Here is a 19,757-nt window from a genome sequence, read left to right on the forward strand (position 1 = left end):
TCAGGGCAACCCGAGCGCCTGTCTGCTCACCCACCTCAGTGTCAGAGGACCTGCAACCTACCATGCGGAGCCGGTGATCAGCCACCGTCCTTACAGCTCACGATTTCAAATCTCCCCAGCTTCCCCCACGCCACGAGCCAGACTCTGCTGGCCAAGTTCAAACAGCAGCACGAAGACAACAGGTACTTCCTCGGCACGCCCATCATGGAGCCAGCGTTCATCATCCAGCACTTCGCAGGGAAGGTGAAATATCAGATTAAGGTACGAGTCGGGACCGGAGGTGGGAAAGGGAACACATGGGTGACCTGGAGGCCCCTTCTCTCTGGTGCTCGCTTGGTCCATTCCCTTCAGCTCATTCATTCCGGGCCAGATAGCAGGGTGCTCAGACCGGCCCCTGAATCTCTCGCTCTCTCTTACAACGGGTCCCCAGTCCTCACCAGCCCTTTCCGTGCTAGCACCCATGAGTGACTGCCTGCCTCTTTCCCCACCAGGACTTCCGGGAGAAGAACATGGACTACATGCGGCCAGACATCGTGGCTCTCCTACGGGGCAGCGACAGCTCCTACGTGCGGGAGCTCATCGGCATGGACCCGGTGGCGGTGTTCCGCTGGGCCATGCTCCGGGCCGCCATCCACGCCATGGCCGTGCTCCGGGAGGCCGGGCGCCTGCGGGCCGAGAGGGCTGAGAAGGCTGCAGGTAAGAGGAGGGTTCTGCGTCCGTTCTGACGTGCCCCTTTCGGAGGCATTTCGCACCCTCACCATGTTGTGCAACCACCGCCTAGTTCCAGAGCTCTTCCGTCATCCCAAACGGAAACTCTTCAGGTGCATAATTTCATATCATCACCTTCCAAGGCAGGAAGGCATCTCCCTGCTTTCCTGTGACAACCTGGGCCTCCCTCAGGGCCACGGGGCTCTAGACACCAGCCTTGGGACTCTGTTTTACGAAGGGCGTCGATTAAAAGGACCAAAAGCTCCAGGCCTTTATGAGAAATAGGATTAAATGGTTGCTATTTGGAGATCAGACACTTCACAGTTCCCTACTCTGCCCACATTCAAGTATCAGGCTGTTTTTTTAAGATGAGTTCAGGTCAGGACCTCAGCCTTCTAACAAAGACAAAGGCCTTCAAGCTCCAGGCAACCCCACATCCCCAACTCCTTTCTTATCTGTGTCCCCAGCAGACCTGTGCAGCCCTGGCCCCCGAAGTCACCTGGGGGAGCTGCAGAGAGGAGCCGTCACGCCCTCGGAAAAGCTGTACCGGTGAGCATGACCTTGATTTGCCCCAGCCAAAGCTGGTAGACCGCCGCGTTGTTTAAGACGGTTCCAGAAACCCCACACCCTGAACCCAGGTTAGGGTTGACCTTATCCAGCAACTGCTTGAACCAAAGAGACCCCGAAGCAAACGGCACCTGGCCGCCACTTTTCTGCACCCAGGCCTCCTGCTTTAGGAAGATTTGAGATGGCTCAGTTTGCAAAGGATCCTTCCCACGGTCAGGTTGTGCCAGTTGGTGGGTGGGGCCAAGGAGCCCCTGGTCCCTCGGATCCACAGGCTTGATTTAAGAGCACTTCCTCCCGCAGCCCGGCCAGGGTGTCCTGAAAGCAGATGCTAAAATACTTCACTCACAGTCAGAAACGCCGCTAACTCTTTTCTGCACGTGAGATGAGGTGGGCTACTTTGTGGCCACTTGGGAATGATGGAGGGCCCTTCACATACCCCCGTCTGTACTAAGCATAAAAGTGATCAGGCATGTGCTCCCAGGAAGGTGGGGCAGACAAGGCCACACCGGACATATGACTGAGGCAGTGACAAAACCAGAGGAGGGAGCAGTGTAGCCAGACATGCCAGACAAGGCAGCAGCGGCCAAGGCTCTGGGGCAGCCAAGTCCCTGAACATCAATCCCCAAGGAGTGAGCCACTACATTTCAAACATCAAAACGTTATTTTATTTTTGTGCCCTCTGTAATAACTTTACAAGATGCGTAAAAGTGTGTGTGTGTAAAGGTAGAACTAGCAACTGGGTAAGTGACTGAATGTCATTTGTCTAAAAGCATAGTGTGTCGTTTTCCTGCTTTTAAAAAGGTGCATTTTTAAATGGGCCTTTTTATCCAAATAGGATAAGATAAAAATTGCATTCCCCTCCCCGATTTGCTTATAAGGTATTTTTTGTTTGGTTGGTTTGTCTGTTTGTTTTCCTGCAAAGACTGACAGGTCACCCCGGGCTGTGGGTCCCGCCCTGGAGTGCTTTAGTTTATACGGACTCTCCCTTTCAGCTGCTCAATGCTAGATTTCTCAGTTGACGGCTCTGAGGAGTTGGATATTAGCGCTTTTGAGGACATTTTTGCTTTCTATGAAAGCAGGAAGTAAGTAGAGCGAGGGCCCTCGAACCCAAGACCAGGGAGGCACAACAGAGGAGCTGGTCCCTAGGCTCTCCGTGCAGCGTCCAGGGCCAGGGGAGCGGGCACGCGCACCGTACTGAATCAATTTAGGAGGCTCCGGGCGGAAGTCGCGGCCTTGTCCAGAGCCCCGGCCGCTGCACTGACTGCCGGGGTGTGGGAGGGAATGTGACCGCTCTATTGTCAGTGCCCTCCGTGCCTCCCTGGAGGGCGAGGGGACAGAGGTAAGTGAGGCCGTCCAGCCGGGCACGGTGCATGGAGCACACGAGGGGCTGCCGGTCGGGGTCTTCCCAGGCCAGCTGCCCAGAGCTTAAACATGCATCTGAAATAGCTGGAATAAGGACTTTAAGGCAAAAACAAAACAATCAAAAACCGGAACCCCCCCCGTCTTCGTTCTGTGGTCAGTGCTTCCTCACTTCCAGCGTTCTATCACAGACATTTGTCGTCTAGACGTCCTTCACAAATACCTTTTTTTTTCAGAGCACTAGGTTTTCCCCTCTAAGTTGTTCTCATTGTCACATGCCGGTGCCAGAGTTTGGGCCTAGAACCGTGGTCAGCAAACTGCAGCTCGCGAGCCACATGCGGCTCTTTGGCCCCTTGAGCGTGGCTCTTCCACAAAATATCATGGCCTGGGCGAGTCTATTTTGAAGAAGTGGCGTGAGAAGAAGTTTAAGTTTAAAAAATTGAGCTCTCCAAAGGAATTTCAATTGTTGTACTATTGATATTTGGCTCTGTTGACTAACGAGTTTGCCGACCACTGGCCTAGAACATACTCTCAGATCTGAACCTGAACCCACAGTCTCTGAACAAAACGAAGCCGATAAGATTGAACTCTCTGGGGTAAAGATCCGCAGCCAGGGTTTCCCGCCCTCTGCTCTGCGCTGCTCAGCCTGTGGCGGTGGCTGCCGTATGTATGTAGAGGGTTGGGCAGCATCCCTGGCCTCTCCCTACTTACCCCCTAGTGTCCCCTAGTAGGGAGGACACAGGACAGTACCGCTCTGGCTGAGAACCCCTGTGTGAATTTCAGCTTAGTCTTCCTCAGGCCTCTTTTGAAGGCAACAAGGAAGCTATCATGTGGCCACAGAAACATCGAGAGAAACTAATCCGCTTCCCGCGAGAAGCCCCCTTCTGTCCCTGATGCCTTTTGCAGATTCTGGAAGGCTCTTCAGTATGAGGCCTTTTTCAATTATAGGAGAAACCGTTGAGCTGGAAGTGGCCTCAGCTCCTCAGAGGAAGGGGAGCCTCTTTGGGGCGGGGGCCACTCCTGGCTGACCCCTGCCACCTTCTTGGTGTTACGGGGAGAGGCAGCAGTGAGTAGGCCCCCCCGGCTGCATGTTTTGGTTCCAGTGGCCTAGGGACAGTCCCGACCATGCCAGGGACCCCGGGGTGGGGTACTCACTGCTCTAACTTGGTTTCCTTTCTGTCACTGTGCCCCCGTCCCCCTCCGCTCTCAGTGATTTGCATGACCAAATCATCAAGACCATCAAAGGATTGCCCTGGCAGGGTGAGGACCCCCGTAGGCTTCTCCAGTCCCTCAGTCGGCTCCAGAAACCCCGCACCTTCATCCTGTGAGTCCCCCCCCCCAAGGCTGCGGGTGCCACCCCCACAAGTGCCACGACCGCCTCCCTGCTCCCGGGGCCCATAACGCTGCATCAGCTGCTGCAAACGCTGCGCTGTCTTGCGGTTCCCTTCTCACACCAGCAGCTCAGTGGCCCTCGTAATACGCCCACCCTAGTGTCTGCTGTGGCCAAACCCCCCACCAGCTCCCTCGTGTCCCGCACAGCTTCACAGGAACGCGCCAGTCTAAGTCTCTCCCCCCAGACACGCAGGACAAGGCCTGCTTCCGTACCCCTTGCCACTGAGCTCACAAAAAAGCTGTCAGAAGCCGGGCATGTGGTTTTGCGGCCGGGAGTGCGATGTGGTAGGAAGGACCCAGAAGCCACATAAATTAGGCCTGGGCCCCCTCCTGCTCACACCTGGCCTGAGCGCTGCAGGCACGCAGCCTTGGTCTGCAGAGCAGGGCTGAGGATCCTCATGCCCACTGCACCAGGGGCACAGTTGGGGCCGGCTGAGAGCGCAGCTAGTGCCCACAAGGCAGCCAGTTTCCAAATCCGTTTTTATGAGCCTCATTCCACCCCATGGAGATTAGGATGAAACCTGACACACACAGACCCTCACAGCCATGCATTGTGCAGATGGCCCCGCCTCCTCGGCTGTCTGTAAAAAAATTTTTTAAACGTTTCTTTTGTTCCCATAGTGTCCGACAGTGTGGGGGCCATCCCTCCTTCTCCGCCAAAAGATCGGCTTTCATTCTTAACTTTGCGCCAGCACAAGTCCAAATGGCGCCCCTCCCAGGCCCTGTTTCGGTGCTCTGCAGGGTGGGAGGTCCAGAGGGCTTCTTTGGGCCTGCTTCCAGCTTGCCAACATGTAGCAAATAGAGCTGGGACACCTGGTGGGCATCGGAGCCTTGCAGGGTTCCTCAAAGCTCTTCCCGGAGGGTCCCCGTCACTTTGTGAGGTCCCCGTAACCAGCCCTGTGCAGATGCATGCTCTGCCGTGTAGACGACCAGCCCGCCTCTCCTGCTCCCCGGCATCCGGGGGGCCCCCCAGTCAATGCTCCTGTCCCCCGGGGAAGCCAGCGTGCAGAGCGCAGCAGAGCCAGCGTGCAGAGCGCCTGGTCCTGGGAGAGGCCTCGTTGCACTTGTGCTTCTTGACTCTGCTCTCGCTCCATCTAACCCACCAGGCGTGGCTTGCTGAACTAACCCAGATCCAGACCCCATGTTCCTTCTTTTCACAAAACCATTTTTAATATTTTTGACAGGAAAAGTAAAGGTACCAAACAAAAGCAGATCATTCCAAAGGTAAACACTGGGACGCCGTCGAATGCTGCCTTGCTTTTGTCTGTCCAGAGCACCTGGCTCATGTCATTTTCCAGAAAACGGGGACGGGGAGTGGGTGGGGGACGGGAGGGGGCTGGCTTTTAACTTCTCTGACTTCCTTCTTCTTTCCTTCATCTCCTTCTTCCCCCTCACTGTCCTCCCCTCAAAAAAAAAAATTGTCTCCTGTTGGGTTTCTTAGAAGTAGAATTTGCACAAGTGGGACAAAGGCGGGAAATCCCAGCAGAAGCCTCAGGTCCGGGGAAGGACTGAGCAGGCGGTGGGCCCAGCCTGGGCCGGGGAGGCCCAGAGTACGATCCGCCACGAGTTTATGCTACTCAGAGGCAACAGGCCCTCCGCCCTCCCCCACAGCAGGGGCCTTTAGCCACCAGCCATCTCCAGGAGACACAGCACGTGCTGCGTGTGTCCCTGCAGCCGAGACCGCAGCAGCTGGCTGTGGGCGACGGGCACCCAGGTGTTCTGTCTGTCCGCACGCAGCATGTGGACGGGTCATGAAGTTTGTAGAAGAGTAAGAGTAGCCTCTAGATTGGTCAGCAGAAGAGACAGTGCAAGTGCTCGTCAGGCAGCAGTAAGAGTCCGCAGTCCTTGAGCTGCGTAGCGGGAGGCTGTGATGGCCTTGCCTTCCAGGCAGTGGGGCCGCAAGAGAGGCTGTAGTCAGCCTTCCTGGCACCAGCGCCATTCACAGGCCCAGCCCAGGCTCAGTCCCGCCAGGACCGCCTGCCCCCGCTTTCCGGTAGCACAGTCGTGAAAGCAGTACTAAGCGCTGGCACCCCCGGGAGCCTTGTCCTGGCTCCAGAATCAGTGCCTCCCGGTGCCCGTCGGGGCCTCAGGAGGGCAGGCCAGACCCTGTGTGTCTGTCCTAGAACCTGCTGGACTCCAAGTCCCTGAAGCTCATCATCAGCATGACCCTGCACGACCGCACCACCAAGTCACTGCTGCACCTGCACAAGAAGAAGAAGCCCCCGAGCATCAGCGCCCAGTTCCAGGTGGGAGGCCCGAGGCGCCCTGGCTCAGCCAGAACAGCCGCCGCGCGGGCAGCTGGTCACGATCCCGGGTCCCGCCCCGGCGGTGCTGGACATGTGGGGCTGGGTCATTCTCCCCGGGGGCGGAGGGCCATCCTGTGCACATGGAATGTTGGACGGCATCATGGCCTCCACCCACCAGATGCCAGCAGCATCCTCCCGTCATCACACAACCGAAAAGTCTCCAGAGATGGCCGAAGGCCCCAGGGGAGACAGAAAAAGTTAAAAATACCATGAGTCAGTACGTGAGTTAATACAAGCACTGAGCTGTGCCCTTCGCTCATGTTTTCCTTGGACTCCCTGGCTGTCAGCAGACGTCAGGACACCTTTTTTGGGGGCGTCCAATGGCTGCTGACCCTCACCATTAGGTTTTTTTATTCCTCCCTTTCCTCAATCTGAGTCTTCTGTTCCCACCCTGGCTTTTTTACAGTTACCTCACGCAAGACCTCCCACAAATCCTTCTCTTTTTCGTTTCTTTTTTAAAATATATTTTATTGATTTTTTTACAGAGAGGAAGGGAGAGGAATAGAGAGTTAGAAACATCGACGAGAGAGAAACATAAATCAGCTGCCTCCCGCATGCTCACCACTGGGTATGTGCCTGCAAAAAGGTCCATACCCTTGCCTGGAATTGAACCTCGGAACTTTGAGTCCACAGGCCAACACTCTATCCACTGAGCCAAACCGATCCGGGCCACAAATCCTTTTTGGAAACAGCAGACCAGAGACCAAAATCACTGCATACGTGTTCCCTTCTGAGGCTGACACCTGTTTTAAATCCCCAGAAGGGCCGAAACCGGTTTGGCTCAGCGGTAGAGCGTCGGTCTGCAGACTGAAGGATCCCGGGTTCGATTCCGGTCAGGGGCATGTATGTTGGTTGCGGGCACATTCCCAGTAGGGGGTGTGCAAGAGGCAGCTGGTCGATGTTTCTCATCGACGTTTCTAGCTATCTCTCTCCCTCTCTGTAAAAAATCAATAAAATATATTTATTTTTTTTTTTAAATCCCCAGAAGGCGTTTATCTAGTCTCTTCTCCACGTCTACCGGAAGCAAAGAGCTGGGTGGCCCTAGGAAGGTGGCTGCCACAGGGACCCCACAACTCCCTCAGGGGCTCCCCAGAGGAGCGCAGCCTCCGGTCAGAATGTCCAGCTGGAACCCCCCATGTCTCAGCTGAGCACGGACTCCCGTGGGGATGCAGGCAGGTGGCCTGGGTCCCTCTCTCGCCTCAGGGGCCTCAGCTAACCCCCTCGTTCCTCTTTCCCCAGACGTCCCTTAACAAGCTCCTGGAGGCGCTGGGGAAGGCAGAGCCCTTCTTCATCCGCTGCATCCGCTCCAACGCTGAGAAGGTGAGGGGCTCCTGTGTCTGGGGGAGACGAAGGCCGAGGCCTGGTGGCCAAGGGGGTGGGGCAGGAAAAGCCTGAAGGAACAGGTGTTCACCTAAGTCCTGGGAACTGTAAACAGTGTCGTGACCAGCGGTTGCGGGGTGTGGGGTGTCAGCAAGGGCAACCACAAGCAGGATGTCATCGGGAACATGAGGGGCCATGGAGATTGCTCGAGGAGGGACAGGTCTCGGTGCTCCTCGGATACATCCCGGAAGCGGCCAGTGCAGAGTGTGTGTGAAGCAGGTAGTGCTTTGAGGTAGTGCAGCGGGAGGCAGAGCCTGCGCTCATCCAGAAGTTTCTTTGAAGACAGCCTCGGTGGACAGCCTCGGTGGGGCTCTGACGGCAGGCTCGGCCCTCGATGCCAGCTTCCTTTTGCCCCAGGGGCCCACTGGGTCTTGCTGGGGGCCATTTGGGATCTAGGCTCCCTCTCTGGTACAGGTGACCCCTGGGCAGGGGACCCTGGTGGCTCTCCTCTCCCATACCCTTTACCCTTCCTCTTCCTGTTTCCCTGGCTCTCGCCTGCTCCTGGGATGCTCCGCTAACATCCCAAGCCCGCTTCTCCCTGCCAGGTGCCAGGGCGTCCTCTCCTCTCCCTGCCTGCCTTCCAGTTCTCCCAGTGGTGTCCCAGAGAAGGTCTTCTCCGCCCCCCATCGCCACCCCACATCCTGCTGGCAACAGAATATGACCCTCCTTCTTCCATCAGGGATTCTTACCTCAACTTCGGGCAATGCAGGAAATGCTCCATCAACACCTGCTCTGGGCAAGGGTTGTGCCAGCAGATGGTTCTTGGGGAGGGGGGTGGAGGGCCTGACCTGTGTATTGGAAGACATTAAGCAGCATTCCTGGCTTCTAAGAGCCCACAGATGCCAGAAGCAGTGTCCCCCACCCAGTCATGACACCCCCATCCCCAGTGCCGTTCCCTCCCTTCCATCCATTTAAAATAACACCCATTGGCATGAAGGCCATGCCCCTGAGCTCCGGCCTGAAGCCCCCTGAGCCAGCATCGTTCCCCTCCCTCCCCTTGCCCTGTAGCCGCAGGCATCTCCCTGCATCTCTTTTTAGCCCCTCGGCCTCCACCTCCTTCTCTGGCCTTCACCCAGTTTCCCCCGCCCTCCTCCTCAGCCCAGGTCCCCTCTCCTTTGACACCTCCCACAGCGACCTCAGCAGCATCCACCCTTCACACATGCATCTGGCTGCCCACCCCCAGACTATGCTCTCCTCTCTGTGGAATCCTCAGTTCTTACCCACGTACCTGGCACAGAGTACAAGTCCAGCCCAGGTTTGGTTTGGGCCCTTAGAAAAGAGCTCTTTGCAACATATTCTCTTGAACTAGGCAGTAAGGAGTGATGTTTGTCTCCTCAACAACAGGGATTGGAACAAATCTAAGTTTTCTAGAAAAAAATGAATGCCCTGAGCACTTGCTGCTGACTGGCCTCGTCTCTTTATTCCAAAAAAGCATGTCGAGCAGGGAAAGGCAGAGCCTCAGGTGCCCGTGCCCGCTGTGCTAGGGACAGTTCCAAACCAGCCAGGACCCGCCTGTGTGCCGGACCATGTCCACATCTGGAATCCCCCAGGACCTTGTCTCACAGTCCCTCTTCCCCCGCCGCCTATGGGCTCGGACACCCGGCCACAGGCACCTGCCCTGACTGCTCGCATCCTGTTTCAGAAAGAGCTGTGCTTTGACGAGGAGCTGGTGCTGCAGCAGCTGCGCTACACGGGCATGCTGGAGACGGTGCGGATCCGGAGGTCAGGCTACAGTGCCAAGTACACGTTCCAGGTAGGCTGCCAAACGTGGCTGCCCACGACACAGTGCAGGGCCGAGGGCCAGCCCGCTCTGCTTCCAGACAGAGTGCTGCTCTGGAGCATGAGCCCAGCAGGCGACTTGAAACCGGGGCTTCTCCACCTGGCACCTCAGATCATTCTGTCGTGGAGAGCAGCTTTCCTCAGAAGCAGTGTCTGGGCCCAGGCTAAGCCATGCAGAAGTGTGAGACCAATCCAGGAGGAGGGATTTGCACAAGCAGATCCCTGTGTGGCTCTGCCCTTTATTGAGCACCTTCTACAGCTTTTATACCCAGCTCTTTTATTCTACCCACCAGCAGCAAGAGAGCCCGGTTCCTATTTTCCTGATACAGAAACTGAGGCCCAGGGAAGTAGTAGCCTCAGAGATGGCTCTCTGGACATTCTCAAAACACAAGGGCCAGTAACCTCACGTTGGTGAGGATCAAATTGCAGAGCAGTTTCTGAATTGTGGAACCACTGACATGGGACTGAGTCATTCTCTACGGTAAAGCCATCTTGTGCACCGTGGGTGCTGGGCAGCCTCCCTGCCTCCACCCACTTGACACCAGTGGCACACTCACCCCCGGCCCCTAAGTTTGACAACTCAGTATGTCTCTAGACATCACCCAACGTCCCCACGGGTCAGCACGGCCCACGTTGAAAACCTCAGGTTCATGATGCCAGCTGGCACCAGTTGTGAGGTGCTTGAGTGAGCAGTGGCCCTAAAGCCAGAGGTGGCAATACCTGGTCTCTGTTCAGACTTACCCACGTAGCTGTGGGGATGTGTCTTCATCATGGTGAGCCTCTTTCCTTACCCACAGAATGGAAGTATTATTTTTCTAACCTTATAAATAAGAAAGGCAAAATTACAGAAAAGGGAGAAAGTGCTAGTGTATTTTACTAACGACTGGCTCTTGAAATTTAAAAGGCATGTGTGCCCAGTTATGGTCCAGCCCCCTACTGAGCCGTAGACTGAGTCCTCCCTAGGGGTGGCCCCGTCTCCTGGGCACTCTCCCCAACAGTAGCGGCACCGAGCAGGCCCTCCATAGCCATGCAGCAGCTGCCGGGAAGCTCCAGTGCTCTGTGTCTGCAGCCGGCTTTCTTACGTTCCAGAAGATTTCAGAAACGCCACGATTTTAGCTTCGGTGCCATTTACTTAGTCAAATAAGCTTCGGGTTCAGAAACAGCTTGATGAGGGAACTGCCATCCCTGTTGGTGGCGCTCACTCGGGTTCTCCTTTCTCTGCCGAAATCACCCAGGACTTCACAGAGCAGTTCCAGGTGCTGCTGCCCAAGGACGCCCAGCCCTGCAGGGAGGTCATCTCTGCCCTGCTGGAGAAGATGAACGTGGACAAGAGGAGCTACCAGATCGGAAAGACCAAGGTCAGCGTCCCCCCCGCCTCCCGTCTTACAGGGTCCTCCCAGGACCCTGGGTCATACACTAGGAAATAGGGCCTCGCTGAGGCATGATGCCCGGGCATCCTGGAAGACCGAGGGAGCACCATGGGGCTGGGGCACAAGCATCAGGCCTGTTCCCAGTTTGCTCACATGGAGGCTGCAGACCATCACAGCGTTCCACGAGGTGTTCAAGGGCCAGGCAGCAACCACTGTAGCACCTGGCAGGTTTCCTTCACTCGTCTTCCCTCCAGAAGCCGTCCCCACCTCTGGATGTATATTACTTGCTTTTTGTCCAACAGGTGCCAAGGTCACCTCCCTGTCCTGAAAAATCCCTCCTGAGTCCCCAATACATGTGACCCAGCAATTCCAATCCTAGATAGTGACCTAAAAACAGGTACTCAAGCAAGTACTTGTTCATTTCATAGCAGCATTAGTCACAATCGCCAGAAGGTAGAGACAACCCAATACCCATGGACGGATGGACGGACGAACAAAATGTTCACATCCACACAGCGAATATTCCTCAGCCTGAATCCTTGCAAACCTAATCCTGAGTGAAAGAAGCCAGGCACAAAAGGCCACATAGCTTGTGGTTCTATTTAGACGAAATATCTAGAAGCAGCAAATGTCCAGAAAGACAGAAAGCAGACTAGCAGATGCCAGGGTCTGTGGGAGGAGGAATGGGGAGTGACTGGAGTCCCATTTGGCGTGATAAAATGTTCTGGACCAGACAGAGGCGATGGTGCACAGCCCTGTGAGAGTTCTGAAGGCCGCTGAATTTCATGTCACATGAACTGCATCTCAGTACATTTCAAAAAACACTCCCCTTGTCAGGTCAGGTCAGTCAGCACTCAGTCTCGAGGTGGCTGCGGGGTTCTGACTCAGGGGTTCTGACCGCTCCTATCCCCACCCCCCCTGCACCCCTTCCCAGGTTTTCCTGAAGGAGACTGAGCGGCAGGCCCTGCAGGAAACACTGCACCGGGAGGTGGTACGGAAGATCCTGCTCCTGCAGAGCTGGTTCCGGATGGTGCTGGAGCGCCGGCACTTCCTCCAGATGAGGCGGGCGGCCGTTACCATCCAGGTATCGCACAGGCCGAAGGGCCAGGTGTGGGGCTGGCCAGGCTGGCTCACACCTGGCCCCTGAACACCTGCCCTGCCCTCAGGCCTGCTGGCGGTCCTACCGCGTTCGACGGGCTCTGGAGCGGACACAGGCAGCCATCTACCTCCAGGCCACGTGGAGGGGCTACCGGCATCGGGCAGCTTACCGGCGCCAGAGACAGAGCATCATCCGCCTGCAGAGCCTCTGCCGGGGACACCTGCAGCGCAAGAGGTGAGCAGAACAGGGCCCTTCCCCCCCCCCCCCCCCCCCCAAGAATGTTCCAGAAGCCAGAAAGTTCACTCACCCTAAAGCTGCCTGAGATACAGGTAGAGCTGTCAGAATATCAGTCCAGATGGCTGGGTCCCACCAGTCCCTCCCCAGCCATCTGGACACGCAAATCCCAGAGAGACATTCTAGGGCTGGTGGGTGGTGCTTACGGCAAAGCCCCAAGTCACCATCCGCTGCATTTGGTCACCACCAGGGACCCTGCACCTGCCCACCCATACCCATCAGTGGAGCGCCTGGAATCGGGGGGTTCAGGCCACCCTGGGCTCCCCTTCTACCACACCACACACATGCAGCTTGGTGTCCACCGGGCCAGGGGCTCCAAAGGAATTCCGGGTTTTCTTAACAGGCCTCTCTCCCAGTGAAGGTACCCCTGAGCTCACCAGGCAAACCTAGGGCAGGGCCGTCCATGAGGACAGGGCCTCCCCTAACCCCTTTCCTTGCTGAGGAGGGTCCACCTTTCTGGAAGCCTCTCTAAGGGCCAGAGGCTGTGCCTGGCTATCCAGCAGGCAAGCAGCACGGGGGTCCCCCCAAAGTGTGTCTCGGAGGCCCCCGGCGGATTCTGGGGGCTGCCAGTACAGTAGTTCCTGAACCCACCCCCTTTGCTCTCCTCGCACCAGCTTCCGCCAGATGGTTGCAGAGAAGCAGAAGGCGGAAGAGGAGAGGAAAGCCCGGCAAGCCTCAAGGGAAGAAGCTGCTGAGGGTCGGCCCAGCCAAGAACCGCCGGAGGACAGCGAGCATTCGCCGCTGGAGCCCGAGGTGTGGCTGAGCCGCAGGCCCCCTGAGGAGAGCCCCAGCCCGGAGATGGTCCCCTTGTCCCAGAAGAACCCCCCGGAAAGTCAGGAGAAAGCGCCCAGCAGCCGGGAGAAGCGCGAGTCCCGGCGGCAGAGGGGCCTGGAGCACGTGGAACTCCAGAACAAGCACATTCAGTCTTACAAGGACGGGAACGCCCTCAGAGAACCTTCCGGCACGGCCTCCCCGGAGCAGGAGCGCCTCCCCGGAGACAGCGAGGAGAGCAGGGAGGATGAAGCCCTCGCAGACTCGGGGGCGGAGGCCGAGAGCCCTGCTCCTGAAACTCAGCCCGGGGGGCCTCCTCCAGCCTCGCCAGCCTGCCCTGTGCCCGGGGAAACCCCGCAGGCACCGCAGGACCGCATGGAACGGCCCACCAGCCTGGCTCTGGACAGCAGGGGCGATGCACCGGCCCCCGTCACCACCCCCGAGAAGCCCCGGGACAAGAGCAAGCCGAGTGGAGGCACAAGGGGTCAGGACAGGCCTGTGAGCCCCGGAGGCTCCACCCAGATCCAGCGGTACCGGGAACCCGTCTCCGAGCGGCTGGCCAGTGCCGTGGAGCTGTGGCGAGGCAAGAACTTGGCGGCTACCAGTCCCAGTGCTGTGCTGAGCCAGTCCCTGGACCTTAGCGAGCGGCACCGGGCCACGGGGACCTTCCTCACAGCCACAGAGTAAGCCCCGCTCCCTCCTTTGTCCTATCACAGTGGGCAGGCAGGGCAGGGATTCGCGGCCTAAGGTCTGGCAGCAGGACCAGCCGCACGCGACAGTATCTGGGGCCCACTTGTGCACTGTAGGTACAGAGCAGTATCCCCAGTGGGGTACAGGTTTCCCCAGAACACATGAGCAGCTCCATGTCCAAGAGCTGACCCCAGGTGTGTGGGGCCCTGAGGAAGGAGGTCTGGGTTTCCCATTGAAATAAGCTGTGTTCACTCAGAAAGCGCCTGGCCTCAAGGGATGAGGCCCCTCCAGTCAGGGGCCCCATTCCCCACCCGACCTGGGCCTCAGTTTCCTCATCAGTGAATGGGGGTCACTACACTTCCTCAGGAGCTGTGAGCGGGGCACCCAGCTCTCAGCATGCCCTGCTTGACCCTATTCCTAAATATCGGTGACTCCAGTACCAGACCTTGTCCCCGAGGCCCACTGGGCTAGAGGAAAGAAGAGTGGAAGTGGAGGCGGGCTTCTGTTAGGGCCGCACCTGGGGCCGGCTCGCTCTCCGCTGAGGCCATCCGTGCACTGCGGGGTGTCCCCAGTCTCTACCCACCACATGCCAATAGAATTAACCTCCAGTTATAACAACGAAAAATATATCCAGACTCTTTCTTGTCTATAAAAGCCACATTTTTCATGATCTCGCAGGGAGAGGCGCACCTCATTATCCACCAGTGATGTCTCCAAGCTCCTCCCGGCCCAGGCCAAGACTCAGGTAAAGCTTCAGGCTGCAGCTCTGTCCCCTCGGGGCCCAGGCTCACCTCTGCCCCGAAGGGCAGCTCAAGAGAGAAGGGGAGCTCACCTGGTTGAGCATTGACCCATGAACCAAGAGGTTACCGGTTCAATTCCCAGTTGGGGCACATGCCAAATTGCACTCAATCTCCCATAGTGGTGTGCAGGAGGCAGCCAATCAACGATTCTCTCATCACTGATGTTTCTCTCTCCCTCTCTCTTCCTCTCTCTCTAAAATAATGCATTAAAAAGAGAGAGTGCGAGAAGGGGCGTCAGGGGACAGAGGACACAGTGACACCGGGACCCCTTGCTTTCCTCCAGCAAGGCACCGCCCTTGCTCACCTGGCCCCATTCTCTCCCAGCCTCTGTCGGAAAGCGTGGATGGCGAGCCCAGCACGAAGAAGGCGGCCGTGCAGAAGAAGAAGTCGAGCGATGCATCCACCGGCACCGACTCAGGGCTCTCCCCGGGCGCCCAGGCTGACTCCAAGTGAGTGAGGGGTTTGGGGGTGGCTCAGGCCTCCCGTTTTGAAGTGATCTGGTCTCCTAAACCAACGACAGTTACGAAACTGAGTCAGGCAGGTGCTTGCTCAGTAGCCGTCCTATGACAAGAGGCCCTCATGGAGCCCAGGTCCTGGCAGCATCGGGATGAAACGGTTCCACTGAAGCCTAGAGCCAACGTGTGTCACCTCCTCTGGGTCCAGACAGATGGGTTTCCCATCTGGCTTTTTATGGAATGAGAACCAGCTGCCCCGTCCCTACCTCCAGCACCTCCGGGGTCCTCGAATAGAAAATCTAGGCCAAGGCTTTGTCCCCAGAAGCTCCTGCCCAGTGCTGTGGATGGTTCCATCCCAGAGCAGAGATGGTGGCTGTGGAGCAGCGAAGGTGAAGAACAGGCTGGAGTGGGAGGCAGAGGCCCCACTACAGAGAAACCCGCCACCAAAGCTAAGAGCCACAGTAGAGTGGCTTCAGACAATGGAAATTTCCCCCTCACAGTCCAGAATCCAGGTGTCGTGCAGCGTGCTTCCTGCCTCTTCCGGCTCAAGGGCCTCCAGGTGCCCTTGGTTATGGATGCATTCATTCAATCTCTGCCTCTGTCCTCACATGACCTTCTCCTGTGTCATCTCTCTCTCGGTCTCATAAGGATACTGATCCCCACCTGGGTAACCCAGATGATCTCATCTTGAGATCTTTCACTTGGTGTGTTAGTCCATTCCAGTTACTCTAACAAAATCCCACAGAATGAGCTGCTTGAACGGCAGGCTAATTCCATTCCCGAGGGCTCCACCTTATCCCCTCACCTCCCAGAGGCCCAACCTCCTAATAACATCACATAGGGGATAAGGCTCCAGCCTGCGATTGGCATTTTTTGCCCATAATCGAAACTTCATTGAAAAACTGACACCAAAATAGGAGATCACTGTTGTATACTCACAAGACTAAATGTAGTTACATCATCTTGGTAGATTAACTGGAACTACTGAATCGATAAGGTTTTCGGTGATGTAACAAAAATCCAGGAAGTTGTGTGGATCGTTAGTGCTGTGTTCTAACCGGTCACCCGCCTGCTGTGAGTTAGCCTCTCCTCCTGTCCCGGCACAGCTCCGCTAACAGCCTACACACAGACCACTGTCAGCCTGGCTGGAAACAGTGGTCTTGCCCTGGCCGGTGTGGGGCGGCATTTATTTTATTTTTGTTGTTTGTTTGTTTTTATTTTTCTTTGGGGTCAGTGTTTAAACTATTGGCCCGGGCACCAAAAGGTCACAGGTTCAATTCCCTGCCAAAGGCACATACCTGGATTGCAGGTTCAATCCCTGGCCCTGGTCAAGGTGCATATGAGAGGCAACCAATCAACGTGTCTCTCACATTTCTCTCTCTCTCTCTCTCTCTCTCTCTCTCTCTCTCTCTCTCTCTCTCTCCCCCTCCCCTCCTCCACCACTCCCTAAAAATTGAAAAAATATTCTCCGATGATGATTAACAAAACAAAGAAAACTACAGTGATCTTGTAGCAACCTTTATGTACATACATAAAGTAAGAATTTGGATTTGAACTAGCAATTTTTAGTTTTTCCTTTCCTCTTCCAAGGATGGATGTAGCCAGTCCCTAGCCAAAGGCATGTTGATCCTTTCACACGCCCAGCCCATCACGATCTCTGAGGTGACACCCTGGCGGCCTGCACACAGCCAGGGGCATGGCATCAACTTCAGCATATGAATTTGGGGAGACACACATGTACAGTCTATAACACATGGTCACATCTGCAAAGACCCTTCCCCAAATAAGAACATGCTCATAGCCTCTGAGGGTAGACACAGTTTTGGGGACCACTTTTCACCCCACATACCCAGTAGCCACAGTGCACGACTTTGTATTTATTTTTTGTCCTTTTCCCCATAATCTTGTGCCATAAAATCATGAGGAGGGCGGGAGGTTTTATTTATTTTTTATATGAATATGGGCCAGCATCTGATTGGCATCTTGCTTTTTCACCTAACTCCTCCGTCAGTTCATGAAAATTGACGTTATTTTTGGTAACACTGGATTCCTTCAGTAACAAAGAAAAGGGCTATTTGTCTTTATGGTAAGGTGGCCCTTTCCTTGGCCTTCTATCTTCTTTTGTTTCCTGCGGCTCAAACAGAACCCCGACTTTCTCCTTCAGGTCCACATTTAAGAGGCTTTTCCTGCATAAGAACAAGGATAAAAAGTACAGCCTGGAGGGCCCAGAAGAGGCAGAGAGCTCGGCGCCCGGGCAGATCGTGCTGGAAGCCGTCACCATGAAGAAGAGTCTAGAAGGTTGGTCACCTGAAGCCTCGGGGATGGGCAGCAGAGCCCTGGGGCCCCTGGGTCATCCATCTCCAGTGAGGCCTTGGGCACACGCCTCCGGGCTGGTTCCTCCCTTGGAGGACGTTCTGGTTGTGGATCCGTTCACAGCAATAGGGGTCCTGGCTCCCTTTGTGACCATCGTCCCCCCCAGAACCCACCCTCACCAGCCACTCCCATCTCCCCAACAGCCCCATCGGGCCACCAGCACCGCCACGCCGCTGGCGAGAAGCACACCAAGGAGACGGGAGGCAAAGGGAAGAAAAACCGAAACCTCAAGATTGGCAGGATCACGGTGTCAGAGAAGTGGCGGGAGTCGGTGTTCCGCCAGATCACCAATGCCAACGAGCTCAAGTACCTGGATGAGTTCCTGCTCAACAAGGTAGGCCAGCGCGGGTCCAGGGGGCCACGGGACACCTCAGCGGGCGGGAAACAGGAAGTCCAGGGGCACCGCTCTAACACAGGAAGTGACGTTTCCTGTAAAGCCTGGGCTCACACAAGACCACTTGTAACCTATATTCGTCTTGGTCAGCCCAGTACAGGTGTACCTCCACATCTGAGGGGATTGGTTCCAGGGCCCCTGTGGATAGCAGAATGTGTGGACGTTCCAGTCCCATATGTTTTCATGTAGTCTACAGCAGGATCATGCTCGGCACATGGCAAATTTAAGTTTTGCTTTTTGGAAGTTTCTGGGGTGTCGTGTTTTGTTTTTGTTTTCTGAATTGGTTAAATCTACAGATCTGGAACCCATGGGTATGGAGGGCCAACTTTATTTAAATTTCTCTGCAAAATGTCTGTGAGGTCTTATTAGGGGCTGGACACACTGTGCAGAACTGAGTTACAATCCAAAGCATCTGAGCCCTGGCTGTTTGGGCTCAGTGGACAGAGTGTCGGCCTATAGACCGAAGGGTCCAGGGTTCAATTCCCCGTCAGTGCACATGCCCAGGTTGCAGGCTCAATCCCCAGTGTGGGGCGTGCAGGAGGCAGCTGATCCATGATTCTCATCATTGATGTTTCTATCTCTCTTTTCCTCTCTGAAATAAATTAAAAAATATATATATTTTTTTAAAAGCATCTGATTCTGGGATGAGCCTGTCCCAGGGGCCATGGCGAGGGGTTGTAACCTGTGTTGTAATTGTCTCACTTGTACGTGCATAGGCATGGGGGCTGGGTGCCCAGCAGGTGCGTTTTATCCTGTGGTTCCTGCCCAGGATGTTTGAAACCTGCAGTTAGAAGACACTTAGACTCTTCATCTCTTGTATTGCAGGGACCTCTGGGGGCAGTAAACACTAAACACTAAACAAACACAAAGATCCAGAATAGCCTGGGCAGGACACACCTATGTCCCGCTGGACTGTCTCTAGGTCCACCATCCTCCCTGTGGCTCAGCCATAGCCCAGCCGTGGCCATGAACTTACTTTGTTTAGAATAAGCTTTCACAAAATGCATTGCGTCTCGTGACTGATACTGACTGGACGCTTACTTGTGCAGCTAAAGTGAATGAGCCATGGCCTCGTGGTGTTCATGGCTCCAGCTGTGGAAAAGCACACAGCAGACAGAACAGGGTTTGGGAGCTTCTCAGAGGCGCACCAAACTGACAGGGACCCTGCAAGGGGTGGATGCATCAGGAAATAATCGGGCTGTCGAGCAGCCCTGGTCCTGGGGCACGTTCAGGGGACACTTTGCAACATCTGCAAGTGTTTTCAGTCCTCACAATTGAGAGTGCTGCTGGCTTTTGGTGTGTAGAGACGGGAGTCCTGCTTTTCTCTTCAGCCGCGCACCCCCCCTCCACCCCCGCTGCAACCCCCAGTGAGTGATCAGCCCCAAATGTCAACAGTTTAAACCTGGGCTAAATGGACCGGAGAGACCAAGTTGGCTGGAGAGCCCTAATTTTATCCTGTGAGCCCAGATTCAGGGAAGGGTGTGGGATGGGGCAGAGCGGTGACCACTCAGATGCCCAAGCTGAGGAGACACAGGGTCAGTGGGTCTCCTTTCCTCGCCCTCTACAGATAAATGACCTGCGTTCCCAGAAGACACCCATCGAGAGCTTGTTCATCGAGGCCACAGAGAAGTTCAGGAGCAACCTCAAGACCATGTACTCAGTCCCTGTATGTGTGGCCCCAGCCCCAGGGGGCGCTGGCGATCACCCAGCCTTCCCCAGGATGCACCTTGCCCCCTCCCCACCCCGTCAGTCTGTCCAGGGGAGGGAGTCACACCTTCCATCCTTGCAGAACGGGAAGATCCACGTCGGCTATAAGGACCTGATGGAGAACTACCAGATTGTCGTGAGCAACCTGGCGGCCGAGCGCGGCGAGAAGGACACCAACCTGGTCCTCAACCTCTTCCAGTCCCTGCTGGACGAGTTCACCCGTGGGCACTCCAAGAACGATTTTGAGCTGCCCAAGGTTGGTGGTGCCACTCTGAGTGGGCAGGGTCCCAGCATGGTGTGGGGGGCCAGCTGG

At 56.0% G+C, this 19,757-nt stretch overlaps 1 protein-coding gene across 13 annotated transcripts in view; it reads left to right on the forward strand.

Annotated features, from left to right (window-relative positions):
- Window positions 1–19,757, forward strand: part of MYO9B (myosin IXB) — an 88,524-nt gene that overhangs the window by 61,294 nt on the left and 7,473 nt on the right. For 5 of the 13 annotated variants that reach the window (XM_084885794.1, XM_084885792.1, XM_084885793.1 and 2 more), the window contains exons 12-30: window positions 120–261; window positions 492–696; window positions 1,176–1,257; window positions 2,268–2,357; window positions 3,845–3,958; window positions 5,211–5,250; window positions 6,150–6,272; window positions 7,572–7,652; window positions 9,355–9,465; window positions 10,727–10,849; window positions 11,796–11,945; window positions 12,028–12,194; window positions 12,869–13,708; window positions 14,394–14,460; window positions 14,840–14,964; window positions 17,135–17,268; window positions 17,487–17,677; window positions 19,305–19,403; window positions 19,527–19,700. In XM_084885794.1, coding sequence (XP_084741920.1) covers window positions 120–261; window positions 492–696; window positions 1,176–1,257; window positions 2,268–2,357; window positions 3,845–3,958; window positions 5,211–5,250; window positions 6,150–6,272; window positions 7,572–7,652; window positions 9,355–9,465; window positions 10,727–10,849; window positions 11,796–11,945; window positions 12,028–12,194; window positions 12,869–13,708; window positions 14,394–14,460; window positions 14,840–14,964; window positions 17,135–17,268; window positions 17,487–17,677; window positions 19,305–19,403; window positions 19,527–19,700 — 3,058 coding nt within the window. The remainder of the gene's footprint in view (window positions 1–119; window positions 262–491; window positions 697–1,175; window positions 1,258–2,267; window positions 2,358–3,844; window positions 3,959–5,210; window positions 5,251–6,149; window positions 6,273–7,571; window positions 7,653–9,354; window positions 9,466–10,726; window positions 10,850–11,795; window positions 11,946–12,027; window positions 12,195–12,868; window positions 13,709–14,393; window positions 14,461–14,839; window positions 14,965–17,134; window positions 17,269–17,486; window positions 17,678–19,304; window positions 19,404–19,526; window positions 19,701–19,757) is intronic. The other 8 variants (XM_084885795.1, XM_084885801.1, XM_084885796.1 and 5 more) reach the window with 6 other exon arrangements.

This window comes from Pipistrellus hanaki (assembly GCF_964339955.1).
Source record: "Pipistrellus hanaki genome assembly, chromosome: 5".
NCBI lineage: Eukaryota > Metazoa > Chordata > Mammalia > Chiroptera > Vespertilionidae > Pipistrellus > Pipistrellus hanaki.